This window comes from Myiozetetes cayanensis, unplaced genomic scaffold, assembly GCF_022539395.1.
Source record: "Myiozetetes cayanensis isolate MyiCay16 unplaced genomic scaffold, myiCay2020 scf4, whole genome shotgun sequence".
NCBI classification, from domain to species: Eukaryota; Metazoa; Chordata; class Aves; order Passeriformes; family Tyrannidae; genus Myiozetetes; species Myiozetetes cayanensis.
In genome coordinates this window covers 24,353,316-24,379,096 of record NW_026087631.1, presented here as the reverse complement: position 1 = coordinate 24,379,096, position 25,781 = coordinate 24,353,316, and the positions used below count along the sequence as shown (strand labels likewise).

The 25,781-nt window shown below is 39.2% G+C and overlaps 1 protein-coding gene across 1 annotated transcript in view; it reads left to right on the top strand.

Annotated features, from left to right (window-relative positions):
* The first annotated feature begins 4,209 nt into the window (after positions 1–4,209).
* Positions 4,210–25,781, top strand: part of RASA1 (RAS p21 protein activator 1) — a 51,188-nt gene continuing 29,616 nt past the window's right edge. Inside the window, exons 1-5 of the mRNA XM_050328547.1 lie at positions 4,210–4,592; positions 19,184–19,333; positions 21,686–21,821; positions 22,583–22,653; positions 25,555–25,672. Of these exons, the coding sequence (XP_050184504.1) occupies positions 4,210–4,592; positions 19,184–19,333; positions 21,686–21,821; positions 22,583–22,653; positions 25,555–25,672 (858 nt within the window). The remainder of the gene's footprint in view (positions 4,593–19,183; positions 19,334–21,685; positions 21,822–22,582; positions 22,654–25,554; positions 25,673–25,781) is intronic.

Below are 25,781 nucleotides of genomic sequence, written 5' to 3'. Positions count from 1 at the left end.
CCCACACAGCCCCCCACCGCCTACTTCTTCACCAAGGAGACTGGGGAGAGAATCAGAAGGGTAAAAGCTGGAAGACTAGTGGGTTGAGATACAGATGGTTTAATAAGGAGAGCAAAAGCCGTCAACATAAGCAAAGCAAAACAAGGAATTCATTCACTGCTTCCCATGGCCAGGCAGGTGTTCAGCCATCTCCAGGAGAGCAGGGCCCCATCATGTGTAATGGTGGCTTGGGAAGACAAACACCATCACTTCAAAGGTCCCCCCTTCCTCCTTCTTTCCCCCACTTCATATACTGAGCACAATGTCATATGGTCTGGAATATCCCTTTGGTCAGTTGGGGTCACCTCTGCTGGACGTGTCTCCTTCCAGGCTCACATGCACTTCCCAACTTCCTTGCCAGCATGGTAGTATGAGAAGCAGAAAAGGCCTTGTCCCTGTGTAAGTGCTCCTCAGCAATAACAAAAACATCTCTATATGTTCAGCACAAAAGCAAACACAGCCCCATACCAGCCGCTGTGAAGAAAATTAACTCTACCCCAGCTAAAACCAGCACACAGCAACATAAACTTCACCTCCATAAAAAAGGAAAAATGCTGGTGCTGCTTAATTAATGACTATGTACTAAAAAAAGGCAGAAAATCTGTCAGGTAAGACACTGATAAGAACAAGGTCATCTGTAAAAAATCACATAAGAGAAAATCTCAAGAAGCTTTTCAAAGCAAATAAAATAAATATTCTTAAGTGTGCTCCCACTTGCCTCCTGTGTGCTAAGATAGTATGCCACCACCTCTGTGACTGCAACTTACCTCTGTTGTTTTGTTGTGTTTTTTTTAATCTACAACACACAAAAGGTTTATGGGTGGCAACTTGCAGTACCTTCCTCTGGAATGCCAGATCTATGAACTGCAGTTTGGGTTTCACTTTACTGGCCAGTTTCATCCACTCTCTAGACTAGATATTGAATTTTTAGGTTTGTCCATAAATCAAGACACAACACTGACAACTCCAAGTTAGCACCAACCCAGGGCCATGCAAGACTATATATTTTTGCAACTGCTTATGAGACAAAAATAAATGTACTGATCCATCAGCATTTTTTTAATGCATTTCAAATTTATAAACATACTGACTCTCAAGGTAGGATATAACTTCTATTACTGTAGTCTTTTATTTGTGCTTAACTCCAGCTTAAACATTTATTTGAAAGGATACAAACTATGCAGGAGAAAAATTAATAGGGACAAAAGGTTATGGAAGAGTTTGGAGTTTGACAGTGATGATTTCTCATGTCACAAAAATGTTCTTGAAAATCAATAATAATAAGTCATTAACAAAAAAATACCACTTGAAAACTGTTTAACTTTTAAAATAAGGCTAATATATTATAAGTAACTTATTGTTGCTAATCTATTCAGAGATGCAATGCAAACAAAAGTTTCTAATTCTAATGAGCATGGGAAAAATGACAGCACAGACACAAAATTAAATATGCAGACAGTGATGATGATTGTTCTATTATTACCTTATAATAATATGTCTGGGAACACAGCCAGATTTATTCAATAAAAAGAAAGTATAAACAAGAGGGAAGTAAATAATTTGAGTCACAGGAAATAAAAATATGAGTATTCAAGTTCTTGCCCAAACTCTGCCCACCTTTCCACCTCTTCAGCAATACATGTGGCATGACAGCTATGCAGGTAGGAAGAAACATCTCTCACTGTAACTGTTCATTATACAGCTGTGGGAGTGTAAGGGGAAGAACTGGAACAGTTGGAGTGTACCAGGTTCTTCATTACAGGCTGCTTTCTTATCACCCCACCCTACAAAAGAAAGATTGAAAATTCCTCCATTGCTGTTTATTTCTGAGATAGGATAACACTTTGGAAAAGTGGAAATAAACTGTGCACAGGTAGAGGAGATCCCTTCCAACTCGAGCTATTTTATGATTCCAAAAAGGTGACGCAGAGTGATGTGTACAACCTACAGTGCCAAGCGACTCGGGATGGCAACGTTGCCTGAAAAGTGAACAGAAATGGTGTGTCAGGGGCAGAAAGGCAACAGCTTGGCTGATCTTACTAGGAGCTATCTTTCTGTGGAATCCTTGCCAAATTTAAAATTGTTCTCCCCAAAGAAAGCCTCCTGAAGAAGTGCTGCAGCCACATCACTCCCTCCTGTGTGAAATTCTTAGCACAGCTGTCCTTGTAGCCTGCACACCCTCATCCACACACTGCTGCCCTGGAAGGCACTTATGAAAGCTTGCCTCATAAAGAGAATCTTATAAATATTTACACTGCACTTCTATATTTAGGCATATTGTTACTAAGCAGTGGCAAGGCTGTGTTAAAATCATTTTGTTTAGAAATCTGTGAGGTAAAGCAAACAGCAGTAAAGAGGAACCCACAGAGAGAGCAGGCTACAACATTCTTTGAAATTACAATTTCTTAAAACAGAAAAGTGGCAGCAAATGGATGTGTTTTGATTCTGTAAACGTGGGGCTAAAGCCAACTTCTCCTTTCACTGACCCTGGGCACAAACCCAGCATAATTCCACAGATCTCAGTAGTGTAACTGGAAGCAGAGTCTGCCTTTAGAAGGCAAGATATGAGACAATTTCAGCAGATAAAATGAGGTTGGCTGGAGAGCTGTGAAAGTGGGAGCAGTAGTTTGTTTTATTGGCCTCAGGAAAAATTCACTTAATACTTTTGGGTAACGCAAAGCTTTGAAAACCTGAATGTTTAGATGCCTTCTGAGAACTCTAGAGAGACATGCAAGTGTCAACGTGCTGCTATTTGTCAGTTCTTTTAACACTGGAAAAAACTAAAATCAAAATATATATACATATTGTATTGCCTGGTAATGGCGATCACATGATGTCTTTTTGACCCAAGATGAACTTAGATGTGAGGTGAAGCTGATATGTAAACCCACTTAAGGGAGAAAAATTGTTGATTATGAAGATAAGTTTGGCAGAAGGGAGTGTGTGGTGAGAGCTTGCAAGCTTCAGTAATGTGAAAAAAATTACAATTTCAGGAAAGTGCAGAGTAAGCACCACTTAATAGCAATGGAGTCACAGCTCTTACAAGGTAAAAAAGGTAAACAAAACAGTACCTTGTGGACTCCAGCGGGCCTTTCCTTTTTTTTTTTTTTTTTTTTTTTTACTGTTAGAATAGTATAATAGAATCAAGTAAGGTTGGAAAATACCACCAAGACCATGGTAGTCCAACCATTAATCTAACATTGACAGGTTCAGTATTAAAACATGTCGCCAGGCACCAGACGGACATGGCTTTTGAATACTTCCAGGGATGGTGACTCCACTACGACCCTGGGCAGCCTGTTCCAGTGCTTGACCATGCTTTCAATAATGAAAATTTTTCCTCATAGCCTGCCTGATCCTCCTCTAGTGCAAGTAGAGGCCATTCCCTCTAGTCATATCAACACCTGAACAGAGGTTGTGGTGAGGTGGGGGCCGGTCTCTCCTGCCATGCCTGCAGTGAGGGAACCAGAGGAAACGGCCTCAAACTGAAACGATTATTAAGATTAAATATTAAATTTTCACTGTTAGTGTGGTCAGGCATTGGAATAGGTTGCCCAGGTGGAGTCACCGGACTGGAGTCCTGGAGGTGTTCAGGAGGTGTCAGGATCTGGCGCTGGGTGATGTGGTTCAGTGCTTTAGGGGTTGCACTGAGTGCTGGGCTGACGTTGGACTTGATGATCTCAGAGGTCCCTCGCAGACTTGATTATTCTGCGATTCTTTTCAAACCCCCAAGCAGCTTGGCCCCCACACGCAGGCAGCCGCTGCAGTGCTGAATTTCCTCGCAGCCCCGTGCGTTCCCGGCCCTCGGGCGAGGGTCGCTCCCCTCGTTCCCGGACGGCACCGCCGCTCTCCCCTCTCCCGCTCCCTCACGGCCCCGCCGGGCTCGCCGCGCGCGCAGGCGCCGATGGCTCGCGCAGGCGCGCAGCTACGGGGCGGGCGGGCGGCGCTTCCGCGGGGCGGGCGCGGGCCGAGGCAGCGCGCGGGGCGCTCGGAGCGGCCCAGCCCCCGCCCGGCCGGGCATTGTTCCCGGCCCGACTGCGCCGGGAAGTTTCGGCCGCGTCCCGGCTCCGCTCCCGCCGGGGCGGGGGCGCGGGGCGGGCGCAGGGGCCGGGGACCTTGTCGCCTCCTCCCGGCGTGCGGCGGCCGGCGCGGGGAGCGAGGCTCACCACGATGGCGGCCGAGGCCGCGGGTGAGGAGGGTGGCTCTGGCGCTGCGGCCGGGCCGGCGGGGGCCGGGGCGGCCGGGGAGCCGGGGCAGTGCCTCGCCGTGTGCCGGGGCAAGGCGCCGGGGCCGCAGGGCCCCTTCCCGGCTGGCGGCGGCCCCCTGGGCGGGCCGGCTTTGTGCTCCGTGCTGGGGCTGCTGGAGCTGGGCGCGGGGCCCGCCCCTCCCGCCGCCGATCCCGGCACCGCCGGCTTCCCCCCGCTGCCGCCGCCGCCGCCGCCGCCCCCCTTGGCTGGGGGGCTGGGGGCAGTGGACGAAGGGGACTCGCTGGACGGGCCGGAGTACGAGGAGGAAGAGGTGGCCATCCCGCTCAACGCGCCCCCCACCAACCAGTGAGTACCGCCGGGCCCGGGGATCGGGGGCCGCGCCACCGGGGGAAAGTGTGTGTCAGACGGCTGGAAGTCCCGCAGAAGTTCTGTGTCCATCCCCCTGCTTTCCCTCCTTCCCTCCCTCTCCCGGTTCCGCTCCAGCAGGAAGGCTGGTGCACCGGGACGCTGCCCGGGGAGCCGCAGCCCGGCCGAGGGACACCCACCGCCCGCAGCCCGGGGAGTGAGCGGCGGCAGGAGAGGTCGAACTCCTTCTCCTTCGTCGAGAGTTGGTGTTCCAGTGGTGATTGCTATCAACTCCTAAGAAAAAGGGCGCTCGAGTTAGTTTTGTGCAAGTTTTCATTGCGACAGTGCAGGCTGCCAGGAAGAGTGAGCTATTCCGGTGGTGGATTAAACTACCTGTTGGGGAAACTTTTTCAATCTCTGGTAGCGCCTTCTCAGTAGAGCCATAAACTTGATTTTTTTTTTTTTTTTAATAAAAGCAAAAAAAATCTAAACATTACATAGAATACTTTATATATATAATGTAATTATATTGTATTGCATTGCTTTATATTAAAAAATGTAACGCTTATCTCTTCCATTTCATATCCATAATTTCATATAGGAACACAGCCAAAGTAATGCACATACGTTTTGCCTTTTTAACAATTCAGGCAGTCTGGAACCATGGATTTAAAATGGATTCAATCCAGTTCTGTATTTTAAAGTGCTGACAGAGGGAATATTTTTATAAATTATGTCTAACTATCTTGCTGCTCAACCAATTTAGAGTAAAGTTGTTTTCATTTAGGTGATGTTTGGAGAGAGGAAACAATTGGAATAAATTGTAAACCTGTAGTTAGGTTTTATTGTATTTATCCATACATTAGGTTAATCGGGATTCCTGCAGTTCTGGTAATAGAAGGAATCTTGCACTAGAGGCAGACTAGTTCTTTGTTTATATTGTGTGAAATAAAAGATCAGATAATGTTATGTGGAGTCCATATAATTAGTAAGTACTCTAAACGCAGTCTTTGGGTTTCACTGTAGAAAATCTTCATGTTTCCACAAAATACTTGTAGGGCTTGTATCAGAACAAAAAATAACCCTTATTCTCCCATATTCTTGCCATATTGTCCCCAAAATGAAATTGCTTCAAAGGCTTACATTCTTTCATCAGTATCTATAAATATGTTGTTCCTGAAGCTATGGCAAGTATACTAGATAATGCAGGGAGTTAAGATACAGTTATCTTTTTATATATATATATACGCGCACACACACACACACATATATATAGGTCAGAAGGTTAATTTAAAAGCCCATCTGAATATTGGGTGTCTTTCTTAAGTTCTCTCATAACTCCACTGTCAGAGTTGTCTTCTGCATTATGTCACATACTTTCAGGATTTCAGGAGCTAGTGTCTTTGTAAGTAGAACATAAAATGTAACATTGTAGTATTTTTTTAAAATTATTCTCTATAACCTTTAGGCTTCCTGGTAGTCCTTTATTCTTTTAATTCCTGAACTTCTTGTGGAAGTTTTTAAATATTAAGGCCTTGCTTTGTGAAGACAGTCTTTGAATAGTCTTAAACTTGTAGAATTCCTTAGTGAGCTAGAAATAGGATTAGGCAGATTTGACAGAAATCTGGGAAATAGAAGCATGTAAAAAGCAAAGTTGCTTTTCAGTATTGTGTGCCAAACTGGTGAGGTACAGGAGGTGAGGTACAGCTTTTTTAGTTTTCTCTCTGAAAGTTCAGACTGCTTTTATCAGACTTGGCTAAGTTCTTCAGAAAACTGAGGAAAAAGCCAAAAAGCGAGGTTATTTGCAGTATTTTTGGTAAGCAGGGTAATTATTAATGAGCAATCACTTGTTTGATACTAAATGATTTTTACCACATTGACAATTTTGAATGGGTTGTGCAGTCAGAATATTGTCTTGTAAGTCATGTGCAAGCATGATGATTAACTTTCATGAAAGAGGATGTCAGGTTTCTGACAAAAAGAACAGGCTGTGGGAAGACTTCAGCCCTGCTTTAGTCTTGACTCAGAAGGCTACTTACCTTATTTAACGGGGCATTGATGTAATTTATACAGCACTGGGGCTTAGCTCTGTAGCTCTAGATGTTCTTCACTTGAAGATTCTTAAATACAGAAGCAGACAAGAAGTAAAATACACTTAAAAATTGATTTAGAAGTTTGTGCCTCCAAATATTTAGCCTTTTCCTTTGTAGTTTTTATCCTTGGTGTGTGACTTTTCCATAAAAAAATTAAATTGGATGATTATTTAGAAGCTTTTTTCCTTTTCAACAATTTCTTATTTATTCCGTACAGTATCAGTTTTTACCATTCTCAGTTATAAAATTGGCATATGTCAGTAGTAAATTCTATCCTTCTAGTCCTGCTTTTTTATTTTGGAAGTGCCCTTTCTTTGTAGTTATACCATCTGCTTCTGTGGAATTGAACTCTTGGTTTATTATCAAAGCCACAGATCAGTATTATCCATCATCACATACAAGGGAAGCTCCAAAATAAGTCTTTAAGAATGGAAATTGATCTTGAAATTTAAACTTGTGTTCAGTTTCTCCAGTTGGATGTGATTACAAATTGCTGTTCCATTTGTTTAAATATGACTGCCACCTCCACCCTTTCTCACTTCCTCCTAATTCATTCAGTTTTTATAGGAGGAACGCGGGGTGGCTTGATGGATAATTCCATGTTTCTGTCACATGGTTTTGTCTTAGTTGTCTTAGTTGGTACATCAGAAAATTGAGAGTGCTCTTCACTCCTGGCCTTGCTCTATGTGATACAAAATTACTGTTCTCCTCTATAGGAATGAAAAGCTGTTCTTTCTTTTATAACTGTGACAGAACTGTGATGGGCTTCTTTTCCTTCCCATGGACATGCATCATATTTCAGGATTTGCTGAATGGTTGGTTACTGACTCCAAGGAAATGTATCTGGTAAATGTTGCTGCTGGTGTTCCCAGGTTCATACTACAATCTTAGATTAGACTTTTTAGTATAAAATAACATAAGTTAAAGCATTCTTCACAATCTTAAACACAGCTTTATCACTTCTCCTAGCTTGTTTTACAATTAAAAAAAACCAAAGCAAACAAAAACACCTTAACACAAAATAAGAGTTCCCAGTCTCTAATTTCTAGGCCATAAAGATGTTACAGACAATTTGTTTTAAACTTGAAAAAGCTTTTAATTACTGTAAAGTTGACATTCTGTCTTTCACAGTAACTAACCTGAAGAGATGGGAAGCGAAGCAGATGCAAGTTCTGCACTTCCCATCAGGATGCTGTAAATATAGTTTGTTCTGGGAGGTCAGGATATGTCCACCTTTGCTAGCAAGCATCTAATATGCTTAATTTCCTCTTGTCTTTTTCATGTACCTAAGGAACATGTTAGTGTTTTCTTTAATTTTGGAGCAGTGGGAAGAATGTGTTACATGTGTTACATGTGTTAGCATGTAACACATCCTCTTTATGCCTGAACTCAAAATCTCCCAGTAGGATTGATTTTTTTTTTTTTTTTTTTAAGTCTTTGATCTGGAGTGAAACTGACTTAACTGTCTCTTCACTGTGTGCGTGTTTTCATATTTTTCTGGAGCACAACAGTGATGTGTTTATTTTGCAACTTAATGCTAGGTGGGAGGCACAGGATGCTAGGAAATAGAGTGAGCAACTCTGTGTTTTGTTCAGGTAGTTTTTTCCATGCTTTCTGTCCCATTTGCAAAGCTTAGTGACAGATGCTGAACTGGTGTAAGAAAATGCCTTCAGATTTAGTGAATGAATGCTGGTTCGGTTATTTCTGTATTTGATTTAAAATCTTAGTTTACAATATTGATTTAGATCCTAGTGTAGCATTAAGGTGCCAGGAACAGTTCCAGTGTTCTAGGAAAACTGGCATTTTCATGTGGTGTTTTTTAAGCAGTGGTTGTCAGTTTGAAATGGAAATCAGTTGAAATGTGAAAGTGGTCAATCACACAAAATAAAATAAGCAGTCAAAATAATGCGTGGTTAAAACAAATCTTGCCCAAAGCAGATGTGTTCTTACAGTCACTCTTGGTGCCTGTTGAGGCAACATAATGAGAAAAAGAGCTCAAGATAGACAGACTGATAAATGAATCTGTTGCACTGGAAACTGAGGGGAAATAATATTGGCATATTCAGTTAGGTACTGAAAAAACAAAGAAATGTGATGTAAATTGAATTTGATATATGAGGTTTCTTCTCTTTTTAGCAGTGAATGTAGTTAGCAGTGAATATTTTCCTTTTTAGGTAATGAATTTCTTTATTAATTCCTATTCTCTGTGGAAGGGAAACACCTTATTTTTCTCAAGTTGGTGGATATTGTACTGTTTGGGCCACTTACAGAACAGACCTGAATATAAATCTGGTTTTAGTTCTGGCTGAATGTGTGGTGTTAGAAGTGTGGTCTTCAGTGAGTGGTTAAACACAGGGGGGTCGCATCATACCTAACCCCATACGGGAAGTGAAGCTGTAAGTAAACTGAGTGTGCTGGTTACATAGCTAAATGAAAGGTTGAGATAAAGAAAACAAGAAGAGGGACAGCATTTGAAGCCAGAAAAAGTTTAAGGAGGATTTTTCAGTAGTTTAGTCAATATTTCTAGTTAACATGTCATTTTGTTTAAACAGTGACTAGAGTCTTTTGACCTACTCTTTATTTAGTTTTTATTCTGCGTCATAAAGTGACTCCCAGGATATCATTGTGGGACTTCCACACTTCATCAATTGGCCTGCCCTATTGAGAAGCATAAAATCATGCTGTATTTCTTGATCTTTTTTGTCTGAATATTTTGTGGCTGTGGAAAGAAGAGGGACACGAATTTTGCAGTAGGGGCATGGGTCTCTTCAGTATAGGACTCCATCTGTTGATTCAGCCATAAATTTTCAAGACTCCCTTAGTCATTTTCCAGTTTCTTACATACCTATCTTTCTCCCTTAAAAAAAAAAATAACAAAAAAATCTTGGTATTTGCCTTGCTGGTAGACATAATAGGCGAGAGGAGAAGAGATCTTGATTTAACATGGTCTTTGCAGTATGGATTCCTCAGTGTACCTCCAGAGTACGGTCAGTACAAGTAAAATGTTATCAATGTGACAAGGTCTAGGTACATGCCCAGCTTTATAGGATTTTATATACTACATAAAGACTGAAGGTAGTCTTTTAACAGTTTTTATTTTTAAGTAAAATCCCTACTTTATCACTCTGGATAGTGATAAAGCAGAAAAAAGTTTCTGTTATTACTTGAGTCCGTGTATAAATTTTGGTTTGTGCTGAAGGTGGTGAGGAATCCAAATGGATTTATAAGGAGAAAATCATTCTCAACCAACCTAAGAGCCCTCTGTGATGAAGTTATTGGCTTGGGAGGAAGGGAGAGAGTTTAGCTTAACTTTAGTAAGGCTTTTGACACCTTCTTCCATAGTCTCCTTACAGGCAAGCTGACAGTGTACAGGTTAGGTAAAAGGACAGGCATCTCACTGAAAACATCTCACTGTACAACTGGGAACGGAGAGTGGTGATTAGCAACACAAAGTCCAAGTGGAGGCAAGTCACTGGTGGTATTCCCCAGGGTGCATCCAGGGGCCAGTACTATACAACATTTTGATTAATGACTTGGATGCTGGTGCATGCACCCTTATCAAGTTCACAGACATTGCAAACCAGAGAGGAATAGCAGCTGCACCAGGTGGATGTGCTGACATCCAGAATGATGTGGACAGGCTGGACAATTGGGCTGCAAGGGATCTTGTGAAGTTAAACAAAGGAAATGCAAAGCTGTGGCACTGGGGAGTAGTAACCCCAAGCACCTGGAGGGGCTGAGCATCTCATCTGGAAATCAGCTCTGCAGAGAAGGATGTGGGTATCAGAGCCACCAGTGTGCCTGCATGGCAAAGAAGGCTGGTGGTGTCTTGGGCGGCATTGGGAGGAACTTTGTCAGCAGCTTGAAGGGGATGAGCCTTTCCCTCAGTACTGGCGAGACACATCTGAGCTGCTGTGTCCAGTGCTGGGCTCACCAGTACAAGAGAGACATGGACCTACTGGATAGAGTCCAGTGCAGGGCCATCAAGGTGATGAAGGGCTGAATTGTCTGTCAGATTAAGAGAGGCCAAGAAAGCTGGGACTGTTTTGGAGGAGTCTTGTGTGGGTCTTTAACATCAGTATAAAGATCTTATGGGACGGGATGAGATGAGAGAGCCAAATGAACCTGTGACAGGTCAAGAGGCAATGGAGATAAATTAAGAAACTTGAATTTCCATTTAAATACTAGAGTTATTTTTTGTAGGGGTGTGGTTTGGTTGTTTTGTGGGTTTTTTTATGGTAAAGGTGATCAAACAGTGACAGAAATTGCTGAGAGTGGTCATGGAGTCTCTGTCAGTGGGAGATGTTCATAACCCAATGGAACATGACCCTGAGCAACAGGATGTAGCTGATTCTATCTGTGCAGGGTGTGGGGGAAGAAGGTTGAACTAGATGATTCCCAGTGGTTACCTATGGTGATTCTATCTAGATGTATAAAAATACTATATATACTTGAGGATCCATGTTACAGACCTATTTGACGAAAATTGTTCCCTGAAGTAGTCAGGAATAAAGTCAGGAGAGTAGCTAAGAGGGAAGATTTGTAATGAAAGTACAAGGAATATTTAGGTTGGCAAAAAGAGTGTTTCATTCCTTTCTAAACAGGCATGTGTCTTAATTTCTGCTGTAAAAGCTCAAGAATTTGCCTTTAAAAAAGGGTCTTTCTAAACGACCTAACAGTATTATTTAAATATTTAATAATTTGTTTGAATTGCCTAACATTTCCTTCTGTGGTATGTTTTTACTTCAGTTGGCTAACATGTACAAATTAAGGTATACAAATGAATGTTACCAGATTAATTTTAAAGCTCCAGTTGTATTTTAGGAGTGGAGTACTAAGGTCTCCAGGACACTTGGTGTATCCAGTGGGTGTTATGGTAAGTTAGCAGGCTGATTCTGATGATGATCAGACCCTAAAACAGTAATTTTCATGTTCAAATTTCAGTATTTTCAGCTACTTCTCAAGCCACCTCCACCTCAAATCAATTGTTTTTGTTAGTGTTTTGTTTTTTTGCCAGACTGAAATAGCAATAGTTGTTCATCCTCAAGTGGTAATTGTTTGGGGTTTTTTGTGAGTGTAAGGTTTCAACAGCACTGGAATATATAGAATCATAGAACCAAAAAATAGCTCAAATTGGGAGGGACCTTGGAAGATCCTATGTCCTAGCCTTTTGTGGGAAAAGGATTATAGCTGAAATTGTCTATCAACCTGTCCAGCCGCATCTTGAAAACCTCCAGTGAGCTTTTTCTTCCTCCCGAGGGAGTTTAAGTGAATAACGACTGGAACACTGTGATGAGATGCCCCTGAGTCTTCGCTTGTTCAGACAGAAGGGGCCAAGCTCTTTTTTTTTTGTCCCTTTTTGTCCCTCCTTTGGGCCCTCTGCAGTCTGTTCACATCTTTCTTGAGTTGTGTGGACCAGAACTGGACACAGTCCTCCAGCTGCAGCCTCACAACTGGGTGGAGTGGGATGATCACCATCTAAGTTTAGCCAACCTTTGATAATCAATTCAGTAATGATACGGTAATTATGTGTAGATTTGTTTAAAATGCTTCAATGAAATTTTGATCTCCTTCTTTATTGTTACTATTTTGAGTCCACCTCTTCCTTTACATGAAATTATGCATATTTATGTAAATATTCAGCCATGTGTAGCACATGCACAGTAGGATGTTCTGTCTATGGCTGATTAGATTTTCTGTGGTTATTTTATAGATAAATTGCATAATTTTTTTATATATATAATGTAAGAGTAACCATAAATCATTTGGTTTCTTCTTGATATTGCTGTCTGTCTGTAGTTAGCACCAAAGATGTTACAAGACTCAAGCTTGGATACTTGTATAATACAGAAGACTAAGGAATTGCTTGCATTATCTTAATCAGATCACATCTTTCCCTCAAAATTTTTATTGCATAGGTTTTTGTGCTTTCTAAGTATTTGTGGAGGGATTTTTTTTGTTGTTCCTCTCACTCCTTGACAATAAAAGGACTGGTAGAGAAGTGTCTTTATTCCTCTAGAAGCAAAATGTTACCAAGCTTCTGTTGTAATCGTCTCAATCTATATTCAAGTCTAGAAACAGGGTTTTTTCCTCTTAGTTGTATACCCAATTTTTTTATATCATGCCATTAGATTTATTGTGTATGGGTTGTACTCTTTAGGTTATGTTCCCCCACTGTTGTTCCTAGTGCATGTGGGAAGTTTTGGACAATGCAGTTCAGGCATTGCACCCCTCTTTGATTTCTAGTGTATAATTGTCAGGGTTTTCTCATTATAGAAGCAGTTTTCTGTCTGTGGACATGGCACATCTCTCTAGAGAGGCAATCCAGCTTGCAGGAGGAGGTGAGAGTGAAACACAAAACCAAAACCTGTGCTTTGTTAGTGAGGGTGAGGTGGAATCAGGAGAGAAAGGTGAAGGAGCCTCTGGTAGATTTAATGAGCGTAATGGCTGACAGTTGAACAACATCTTAGAATTTCCTTAATTATTGTCAAAACGTATCTGCTTATTTGTGTAGCAGTAATAACATTATTTCTATAGTAGTTACTCCCAGTTCAAACTGAAGAAAGTACATTTTTGACCTGAGGGCACAGTTAACATAGCATGTAAAAATGGGAAGTTTCTAGCTAAAACCTTTAATGAATTCTGGAATTCATTTCCTAATCTGATCCTTCAGTAGGAAAAATGCAAGCTGTTTCAAGAGCTATTTTTCATCAAGTTTAGCTGTATTTCACTTGCTTGTTGGTGGCTCTTGCAAAAAATGAGGTAGGCAGTCAGTCTTTCAGTGTTGGATATTATGCTGTTGTCACATCTCTGTCTCTTAAAGTTACAACATTGTTTGTTACAGCAGTTGAAAATTTTAGAACCTTTCTGCCCTTTGTGAAGTTATTTAAATATATTCTTCTTCTGCATGGTTATTTTGCTCTTTCATCTTTGTGTAGTCTCTTTGTTAAGACATACTGAGGTTTTTGGTTGATCTGTTTTGTTCCAGCTCAGAGCTCCTTTATCTTAGAGGTGCATCCATTTTAGTATATTTGCAGGTCTTTTTCTGGTAGCAAGTTTTTTGTGATGCGGAGAGCTGCAAAGACTGTCAAAAATTGGTAACTACTGAATAGTAACAAACGAGACAGGAGGAGGAGGAGGTGAATTTAGTAAAGTCTGACTGAAATTTAGTTTAAGCTCTACAAATTGTGTGCACTAAGGCAGTAAATCAGCCTTACCAGTCTGATGGAGATGAAGCATAAAGTGCTAAAAGGCACAGTCTGGATACAAATGGTAAAGCTAAGAATGCATTTTAGGCTGCAAGAAGCTGTAAGACTGAAGTGAATCTTGAACGTTGAATAGGAGCATCTTCAGATGGAGGGCTTGAGGGGAGAATGTTTGATGTTAATAAGAAGACAATCAAGATACTTTGTTTTGTAATTTTCTCCTTTGTCTTCATGAAATCATACTTGGGATTTCTGCGTGGTTTTTGAAATTAAGGATTTTCACCAGTTCTAAATAATCTTTGCTGTATTGCTTCTAATTGGAACAGAGCTCATAGTCTCAGGAGGTGGTAACAAGAATCTGCAGTGTGTGAAAGGCACTAAGGCAGTGTCTGAATTGCTAAAAGGGGGCTCTGACTGTGACTCCTTCAAGTTCTCTGTTGTTCTTACGGGTTTTCTGGAAGCAATAAGTTATAGCTGAGAAGAGCTGTTAGTGGCATTTGATGACTTTTTTTTCTGTGTACCACAGCTTTTTTTAGATGGAAATAGAGATGTCTGCAGTTGTTATCAATATCTGTATTTGTACTAAATTGATGAAACTCACTTTTATTCCCCTTCAGCAATTTATCTTTTATTGTCTCCTCCCTAAACTACTGTGTTCCCAAGTAAAAATTGCAGTGTACTGTAACAGCAGAATCCTTTAGTGGAGCAGCACAGCTTCATACTTTCATTTACCATATGTAAAAAGGAAATATGTAAATAAAAGGATTTGGCTGTACAGTGTAACATGCTTCCACACACAATAGCAGCTGACTTCTTCCAGTTTACTACCTCTCTGTGAGCAGCCTGTACTCACAAAGGCATGGGCCTGGTGTGTCCATGCCGGGGCCAGAAGCCCTGTTTCTGTACTGTGGGCTTGCTAAAGAGATGTAGTGTAGCTCAAGTCCTCCTTGCAGCCGAGAGTGCTGGCTGGGCTTGATAGGACTGGTGTGGCTGGGTGTGTGGTACCCAGTTTCTTCCTTGGAGCACAAGAAAATTTAGGATCTCTTGTTTGCATGCAGACCAGAGGTAACAGCTCTGACTGCAGTGCAGCTCATTCCATGAGGTTTATGATTTGGCATATGGCTGTCAGCCATTGGATGTGGCTGTGGTGGAGGCACCACTCTCCTGGATAGCTCTGTGTTCCTTGGGTTGATGCATAAACTGTTTGTGATGTTATTGTGTCTGCGTTCTGTCTGCTTGCTGTCATCAAGATCCTGATACATAGGGTTGGAGTTTTGAACATGCTGCTTTTTATTTAAAGTGGCAGATGGAAGTATTTTCATGCACAGTTTTTGACTGGTTTGGGAAACATGGAAGCCTGTTTTTAGTATTCTCTTAGAAGCAGAAGAAAAAAAACAATTATATAAATGTATTAAAGCAGAGAGTAAAACAGGTGGTCACAGAAACAACCACCTGAATTGTGATCCATAATTGGTAGGACATTTTATAGTTGAATCATTTTATAACATTCTCTTACAAGGCTGCCTATGTTTTCTCTTTCAATGCTTTTGTAAAAGCGATTGTATTGTTGGAGTACTAGCTGTCATTCAGAATGTCATTGAATTGTTTGCTCAGAACACAGTGAAAATACCAGATGGTCAGCAGGTAAGAAGCTGCAAAGTTAATGTTAGAAATATTTAAGTGTTCCTAGGTAGGACTAGACAAGCAAGCAGAGGTGACTAGAAATTAAAGGGATTTTGTCTTTTGCAGTGAGGGAGGGTATACATCTAAGTGGTAGTGAATTATGGTTTTGAGTGCAGGTATTTGATAAGTCACAGCTACGTGGCAGTTTCATATTTATGAACAGCAAGGCAAGTTTTTAAAGTGATACTTTCCAATCCAAACCATAATTCCTTTCATGAAACCTATAGTGCACTGTACATAGCATATCCTTTTGCATCTGTTAAGAACGTGGTATGGTTAAGTGTTGCTTCTGACTGTGAAAACATTGCACTTGAACTTGTTTTGCTGAAAAATACTGAAGTGGTTCGTCTTGACTTACAAAACTCAGAGGGAGAAGTGATTTCTTTTGATGTATTTTTGCAGAAATAATGAGCTCAAGCTTCACTAATATACTTGGTTGAAGGTTAAAACCAAAGGATGAGGGACTTTTTTTCTTTTCAGAAATTATTGTAGTGTGGTCATATCCTTCATAGTGTTTGCACTCTGTTCTCTGATGAAATTATGAATATGGCAGGTTCTATAATTTACTCATTTCTGTTGTAATTTCTTTGGATAGCATTGACTCTTGAGTGGATCTTTCTGTGTAACTGATAATACAGCATAAGTGTTCTTAACATTTTTCATTAGTGCTCAGTACATTAATCAGTATTCACAGAAAAATTGATCTATGGATGTATTTCAAAGCAAAAAATCCCTACAGCAGTTTAACAGAAGAATTAAGAAAATATATAATGCCACTCCTTAGCTGAGCACTTGATATCCTTAAATCAGATCAAATACTGCAGTTTTCTAAAACAGTCTTTACTGTTTGCATCACCTTCAAGAACTTTGATAGCAAAGTTGCAGAGTGCATCTTTCTGTAACACTGAAAACAAGTCATAGCTAGATGAATTATAAGACGTGCACTTCTGACTATGAAGTCTTTCAACACTCTTAGATTGTATATTGCTTGAATAAACTGGTTTTGTCTATTGATAAAACTGCTCTCTAGAAAAATGCAGTTGTTTCTTGACAAACATTTTGGATGCTCTTAGGGTATCATACACGCTTGCACTTGAGTGTATATCCTGTTCTTTAAAGATGAGGGCTATCTACAGAGGCTTCCTGAGGATGATGTTACTTGAGCTGTTCTTGGTTATCATTGATCAACACTGCCTGCTTTGCTACAGTTTGTATTAAATTTAGGATTAGTATTTATCTCTGTGGGTAGTGCTATATAGAGTAATTCGTGCATTACACTAATGCATAGTGAGCTGTAAAATACAGTGTTTTTCCCAGCAGAAGTTAATATTTCAGATACGGGCACAGTGATGCTGATTTTAGTTGCACTCAGAAGTTAACTTAATACTTTTGTTTCAAAAAACAAACCTTTCCTTAAATGAGGGAGCAAGTAATTTTTAACCTTGCTTTACCAGGTAATAAATGTTTTCTGGTGGGCTTGATATAAGACGGTTGAATGGGACAGAGAGTGCCTGTTCAGTTTTAGAGAAAGTGACCTCCAGTATGTGGGATATACCAATATATATATATTGCTGTCACCAGCAAGGAGGGTGTTCTCCTTGTTCAAAGTTTCTGGACTGAAAATTGGTGCATCCAAGTTTATGCTGTCATTGTTAGAAATCCCAGTCCCTTACAGAAAAGTTAATTGTTTTGTTCGCATGTCATCCTGCCCTTGTATCAGTAAATTTTTTATTGGTAATTTATGTTCTTGCTAAGACTCCCGCCTTCCCCATTTTGAAATTATACCTTTTTTTTTTTTTTTTTTTAGTTTGGCATTGTAATGCATGTGTCTCTCATGATAGAATTATTTTTCTCAAGTGAATGACAAATAGGAATAAATAAAAGCTCAGTAAAACTATTGTTAGTTTAAAATAAACTTTATGGAACGTTGGTTTCCTTACATTTCTTGGATCTCTGGGCAGTTTCATACTTCATGAAAGTCCGTCTTTCCCAGAAACCAGAGCCCAGTGGTGACCTGCTGGGAACAAACTCAAGTTTCACCTCTGCTGTGCACACCGACAAGCAGAGTATTTCATCCTAAGTACTTCAAACTTGACAGTCTTGATTTTATTTCGTTTCCTAAAGGACCATTCTGTGAGGGGGAAGTCTGATCCACTTTTTTGTGGACCACCTTTGAATGACAGATTTCTGTTCACAAGGCTGCTTTGCCCTGGAATGGGATGACACAGGATCTCTGTAACGTAACTCGACCTGCAGCAGTCTCAAGTGCTGTGTGTTGTACAGACACAACAGTCCTCTTTCTGGTTGAACTTGTTTTGATCTGGATGAGGAAGAGAGGCAAAAGAGACCTATATTAGCAAGCACATGGCTTTGCCAGGGTAAACAGTATCTGTGCTGGTGCTGCTTCTACTGGTAAAACAATGTTTACTGGTTTAGTCTATCTGATTTTTCTTTTGACAAAAGCCTTCAAAGCTTTTGCTTCCATTTTGTAGGAAAAAAATGCATCTGGTCAGATTTTATCAACAGCCTAGCTATTAATTAGTTTTGGAACTGCAATCTGTGAAATATTCGGTATTCTTGCATATATTAGTTCAAAAGTTCATTTACATATCTCTTCCAGATTGCATTTTTGTGACTCTTGCAAGACATACGTGAAGCATTAGAACTAAAAGGTGCATGATCTGAAATAGTGAAGTATTTAAATTGTCTAAACCAGTGACTGTTTGGAAGGTGATGTTTTCTTGAATGTAAAAATTAAAGTTTGAATTAAGCATAGTTGATGGAGCTAATGAATTATTGCAGGATATAGCTCTGGAACATGCTGTGGCTTTGCAAAGGTGGTGAGAGCAATGGTTGACTCTGTTTGAAAAATGCTCTTTGCTGCTTTTTTTTTTTTTTTTGTAAAAAGGGAGTAATACTTGATCATTTTGGGAAGAATGACTGTTCTGACAAAGGCTTGTAAATAAACTGAGGTAAGATGATTGAATGCTTGAGTGATAACAGTAGATTGAAGTATTTCCTTGTCATACTTTGCAGTCTGTGATTTGCCATACATCAGGACTTGTTTTTAATTAATAGTATACACATTGTGATTAGGAAAGATGACTTTAGGGCTGGATAGTGGTCTGGTGACTGCCGTCCCAGTGACTACAGGCTTTGCTGCAGCAGTATCTCTGTCAGCTGATAAGCAGGCTGATACCAAGCACTTCTCAGTTTGTGCTTTTGAAATATCCAATGTGAATTAAAGCCTGTGTAGGCTTAAAATGCAGGAGTCTTCCAAGTCAGATCACTCACCTCTGTTCCTGTTTAAAATAAGCAAATTAGGGAGGAGAAAAAAACTTGACGGATACATGTAGAACCTCCACCGCTTAGGGTGGTTCCTTGGGAAAAGCAGGTTATCTGAAAAGCTTTTCTGTGTTAAAAGTATTGTTTATTAGAAATAAGTAAACTGGAGGTTACTTATTACATTGTAGCAATGTAATAACTTTGAAACAAAGCTTTGGAGTTATATCACTTTTGACTGAAATCTTCTGTTAGTTTCATAGGTCTGTTCTCTGAGAATAAACAAAATCTTTAAGTTCTAAGGACACCCATTGTTACTTTTTTTCAGGTGGTATCATGGAAAACTTGACCGAACAATTGCAGAAGAACGTCTTCGACAAGCGGGAAAACCTGGAAGTTACCTTATTCGAGAGAGTGATCGGAGGCCAGGTTCATTTGTGCTTTCATTCCTTAGTAAAACAAATGTCAATCATTTTAGGTGAGAATTAAATGTTTTATTTTGAATACTGTGATGCGTTTATTTTTTGTTTCAGAACTCAGGAGGGTGCGAGCGGAAAACAATAATTGTATTCGAATTCAGTGTTTTTTACTCTTTATACTTATGTGGAACAGCTTTTTACTTGTGTTTAATTGTTTTAAAATATGCTTAAAAATTATAAGATAAAGAACAGAAGTGTCAGGAAACTGACAATATCTGGATAGAGAAGCTAGTCTAAAGTGGTTTTGAATAGACTTTAAGCAACATACAGGCTTCATTAGCCAGTCGAGATTGTTTCGAGTCTGTTCCATAGTAGTCACTGTAGTTCACATGACGTAGATAAAACGCTAGCACATCTGTTTGCTTCTTTAATTTGGAGGGGAAGAAACAGGAAAAAAAAGAACCCAGAAAAAAAAAAGGAAGAAGAAGAAGAAACAAAGAGGTGTTTAATAATAAAAAAGTTAGCTGGAAATTACTTTCAGCATGTGTTAGAATTAGTTGTTCTTAATACATGTAGCTGTTTATCCAGAGCTGTATCTCAGATTACTTTACTGTTGTCAAACAAGCATGCATTAGTAAGTTCAGTTATTCTTTGGTGTAAATGAGGTGCATTCTTACATCTTGAAGTTTAGTCAGCAAGTGGAGTGCTGCAGTGTAATGTTCCTCTTTACAAAATAGAAAGGCAAACATTTCTTCAGCAGTAAAAGAAGTATTTGTCAGTTGTCTTGGTCCTAACAAATAAGTGTGAAGGAAATACTTTCTCTGAAGTTGGGAATTATCCAGAATACCAGCTTATGATCCACTATGTGCATGGCTTGCAAATGTAGGGAGGTTTTGGTTGCATCTAATGTGTGATGAAGTGTGATTCAGAGGTCCTGATGTACTATTGCCATGAAGGCATAATTCTACTAAGTACAGACAGTGACACACAGATAGTACCTCAGGTTTACATCTTGCCATCTGAGCTATCAGTTTCAGCTTCTCAGCTGTACTGATACACATTTGGGAACTGCTTCCTGTGTAGCAGTAGCAGAAAAGGAAGCCCTGGCTGTACTTGCTTTCTAGGACTGTTTTGGAGTCTTGGATTATTTTTAAGAACTTTTAGTTTTGAAGTCAATGTCAGGCAGTTGACTGTTGGTTCAGTCAATTCAGCACCATAAAAGTGTTTCTGGCACCTCAGGTAGAAAATAATTTAATGATTTCCAGTTCCCTAAGAAAAATATTTTCAATCCTTAAAGAATCTTTCAGTTCATTTGGTGTCCCTTGAAGATTGTATACAGTTGTATATGCAGCATGTTTTTCATGAGTCAGAGTAAAACTCTGAGAGAATATAATTATTTTTAATCTTTTCGTTCAGAGTTTTCAGTGATTACAGAAGTCTTTCTGTATTTGCTAACTCAGTGTTCTGAAGAAAGGTTCATTTAAGCTTGATGAAATAATAATCCAAAACACTAAATTTCATTTAGAACCTAATCCCTATTGAATAATTTGCCAAGGAATCTTGGAGAAAATATGCCAAAACATCTAGCCTATGTCCTTAAAAGTTGCATTGTTTTCTGACTTTCCTTGCAGTGCTATATGCTTATAAACTTTAGATTTAATCTCTGAAGATTCATCTTTGTGTATATTTTATGTCACTGTTTGGAAGAAATAATTTAGTTCCAAGTATACATTAAAGAATTCCTGCTTTAAGAAAAAACACCAGCCTTAAATAATAAAATAAACAATTCTGTAGGAAATTAAATTACTGAAATGCTTGTGTAAGGTTTTTTCCATTGGTTATCAAATTTTTAAATTGAGTATAAGGACATACTTTGATTATTCTGAATAATTTCTTAACAATTAATATGGATACTAAGCTAACTGTAACAAAGTGACTAATTTTTGAATGTGTTAGTTTTCTGCATTATATAATCAATGAGTAATTTTTTGTTAAAATATGTCGCTACGTCATTAAATTTGTCTGTGATCATAAAAGGTTTATGTCCTGCATGATACAAACAATAATACTGTTGTGTCTACTAGTGCATTGCTTCATTTTTCCAGGACACTCAACACCTTCTTCTCCTTTTAGTTTCAGTTAGTTCTGACAAATGTACTGTCTTTTTCTGTAAATCAGCACTTTCTTTAGATAAAAGACTGGTGTATCATGCAATATATATCTGTGATTTTTGATTAAATGTTCGTTAGCTAAGGTTTAATTAAGTATTTATAGAGATCCTGTAATACTACATTTTGCTGAATATAGGCACTGTTTTAAGAATCAAACATGATCCTAATCTTCTTTTCTTTAAAAAAAAAAAGGTAGCAAAAAATTATCTATTGTCAAACTTTTTTTTGTTTAATTAACAGGATTATTGCCATGTGTGGGGATTATTACATTGGTGGACGTCGTTTTGCTTCACTCTCAGACCTGATTGGTTATTACAGTCATGTGTCCTGTTTACTGAAAGGGGAAAAGCTGCTATTTCCAGTAGCACCTCCAGAGGCAAGTAGGAACATTTTATAGCAAAATTCTGAACTGTAACTTAACCTGAATGTTCTTCACTTCAATCACCATTCATAGCTCTCTTTGGGAAAACCACTTTAGAAAGTTTCCTATAGTTCTGCAAAGACGTGTGGAACTATAAGGAATATAAAAATACATTTTTACTGATAGAAAGTAATGATTTAAAAAACCCCATTATTTACTGAAAATGCATAATGAGGAAGCTAGAGGTGTTGCAGTTATCTCCAGATGTAGTAACAGCATTTTAAGTAGACAGAAATGAACAAGAAAATGTGCAGGTCTTGGCTAATAAAGAGCACCGTTGTAATGTAACCTTCACTGCTCTGTGGTATTTTGTGTATCAAACGATGGTTTCAAAATATGCAGTCTGGAGATAATGAAAGTTTCTTTCACTTGCCCATCCTTTGAACAATAGAAGTAATTAAAGTGAAACAAAACATTGCATGATGCCCCCCGCAACAAAACCCAAAACCTAAATAAAGATGTTTCTGAATCTTAAACTTCTGGACATTTCTTCCATTCTAAGTGAAAAAAAAGTTTAAAATGAGAGCTCTTTTAGCTAAGTGTATGAATTATGCATTTCCATCTCTCAGTGGTTTTGAGCTTTGAAAATTTAAAACTGGCAGAGGAGATATAAGTGATGTAACTAGTCCTTTGCCTCAGAATAGCATAGTGCTGAGGAGAAGGATTCTACACTATAAAGAAAATTATTATCTTTGCTCTCTCCTCTTAAATTGTAGCCTGTGGAGGACAGAAGGAGGGTTCGAGCAATTCTACCTTACACCAAAGTGCCAGAAACTGATGAAATAAGGTATGTTTGAATAATAGTAGTAGCTGCAAAATTCTCAAGAGTACTTATGAATACTGAAGATTTAAGTAGATGTTCATATGCAAATACTGCCTAGCCACATCTTTAAACTTAACGCAGTTTGATTAAAGGATGATGCCTCTCTGTTCTTTCTTTGGAAATAACAATAAGACTTTTTATTCTCAGTATATTTGTTTGTATTAGTTGTAAGGGAAAGTACATTAAATTTATAGAGATAAAATTGATAATGTTAGAGTTTTGGAAAGCCCTATATTTTTACCAAAAAAATAATTTTATGTGTGAAAGAATTCTGTGCAGAAATGCCTCATGTGAGTGTGTGAAAGAAGTGAGCTAGGCTTTTTTCCTGAACTGCCACAGAACTGTTAATAGATAAATAATTCAAGGCAAACAATTCAAACCATTAGAAAGAGAAAGTGAACCTTGACCTCTGATAAATTTAAGAAAAGAAAAAAAAAGGGACCTTTCAACAGAAGAGCATTTTCTGGTTACTTGGAATTGATACTACTTTCTTTAAATGGATTTTTTTTCCGATAAGTAGGAGTATTTGAAAGAGATTTGTAGTGATTTCTAATCTCCTTAAGGAGATAGCCCTGGTTTCTTAAGTTGGTGTAATATACCAGAACTGGGAATTGACTTGGCTTTGGGACTATAAGCCTAAAATCTAGTGAAAGGTATGAGAGCTTTATATCCTCTTTGGAAAGAAAATGTATTCCAAGGGTCCCAGTCCAGTCCTGTGTGACCCTTTAAAGGATGATGTGAGGATATTTGGTTTTGTGATTATGCTTTTTAAGAAGGTGGTAAGACAGGAAGGACCTCTCCAATGGTGTATTGCAAATAAGCCTTCCTACTGTGTGTGAGAATAAGAAGAGAGATTAAGTCCATTAAGTGCCATATTGCACCTACCAACTTAAAAGGAAAAAACATATTATTACTTTGCTATTATAATAAAAATTATAGAAAATTAAACTTTTTCTTCCTCTTTTAGGATAGAGCTGAAATGCAGAATTTCTGTTTGGGTTTTGAGTCTACATAGCTAGAATAGTTCCGTTCATGGCACAGCTGGGACCAAAGTTGTCATTTTGTTCTAGATTGAATTAATATGCTCTTGAAGACATTATGCATTTCAAAGAAACTTGACTTAGAATTTTAGTATCATAGTAATATTTAGCAAGTTTGAAGTATTACTGCATTAGTTTCAGCCTGTGTTCTATGTTCTAACAGTACAGCTGATAGGTGTTCTTGTTTGTCTCCTGTTGAGGTTCAATAGCAGCTGAATGTATTCTTTGTTTTCAGTAGTGGTGTGTTGCTTTTTGTTCTTTAATTCTTGCTGTGTGTTATTGGTGAAGTTAATGCCTTTTCTGTTAGTCTGTTTCAAATGAGAGAAATGCCTAGACATTTGCTATGTAATTTTAGACTGAAATAGTAACTAATGAGCTTTGATCCTTTATTGCTTTTCCTGTACCCTGATGCATCATGAAACTTGATTGAAAAATCTGTGCCACAGTGAAAGGTTTTCATATAACCTGAGTTTGGGGTAACATTTAAGGAGTAACCTACACTAACATTCCAGAAATGACACGCCTGTAGACTAGGTTCTGGGTCCTACAGTTTGGCTGCAATGACCCCATGCAGTGCTATTGGCTGGGGGAAGAGAGGCTGGAAAGTGACCCAGCAGAGAAGAACGTGGGGGTGCTGGTCAGCAGCTGTCTGAACATGAGCCAGGATTGTGCCCAGCTGGCCAAGGACACAGAGGTATCCTGGCTCATATCAGCAACAGTGTGGCCAAAAGAACCATGAATGTGATTGTCTCCCTGTACTCAACACTGGTGAGGTCACACCTAGAGTACTGTGTCCAGTTCTGGAACCCTCAACTCAGGGAAGATGTTGAGTTGCTGGAGCTGGTCCAGAGCAGGGTAGAGGAGCTGTTGAAGGGTCTGGAGCTCAAGTTCCATGAGGTGTGGCTGAGGCACCTGGGGGTGTTTAACTTGGAGAAAAGGAGGCTCAGGGGTGACCTCATCAATCTACAACTCCCTGAAAGGAGGTTGTTGTCAGGTGGGAGTCAGGCTGTTCTACCAGGCAGCTAGTGACGAGATGAGAGGACCTAGTCTTAAGCTGTACCAGGGGAGCTTTAGGTTGGACATTAGCAGGAATTTCTTCACAGAAAGGGCGATTAGACATTGGAGTGGATTGCCCAAGGAGATGGTGGAGTCACCATCCCTGGAGGTGTTTGGGGAAAGACTGGATATGGCATTTAGTGCCTTAGTCTAGTTGACAAGGTGGTGTTCAGTCGTAGGTTGGACTTGATGATCTCAGGTTTTTTCCAGTCTAGTTGATTATGTGATTCTGTATGTTAATGTTTCTGTGCATTTCATGAAGCAAATTGTATGGCTTCTCTGGTAACTGTTCTGCTCTCTCTTCATATCACTTGTCTACATATGTAAGAACAGAAAGCATAGATATTCCACAGCTTCTATTATGCAAGATTATTTTTCATTGAAAGAAATACTATTTTCTTATAGGCTACTGAGATTTATCTTACTTGTGTTTAGTATTTGATCTCTCTTGATAAAAGAATATTACTGTCTTTTGTTATTGTTGTGGTGTTATTTTCGTTCTATACTCCTTAGCACACTTTGAAGTTGATAGCACTGAAGTATATATTAGATACCAAACATAAATCAAAAATACAAAACCTTGTATACAGCGGCCTCTTAACTGTGAGGAAAAATATGCATGATATGCTTGGGGTATTAGTTCACGTGTTTTTCACAAATAGGTTTTCCCAAATATTTTGTGGAAATTATACTCAAGAATTCACTGTGTTTATTAAACTTTATATTACAATTGTATCTCTGACTTAAATCTTGCTGTAACCCTCTTCAGTTTCCTTAAAGGAGACATGTTTATTGTCCATAATGAATTGGAAGATGGCTGGATGTGGGTTACAAACCTACGGACAGATGAACAAGGTCTTATTGTAGAAGACCTGGTAGAAGAAGTGGTAAGTAATTTTTGTATTCAAATTTCTTAAATGAATGAGATGGTTTTTGTAAAATAATATTTGATTGAACAAAAACTAGTGACATTTACTTGTTTGTTTTCTAATTATG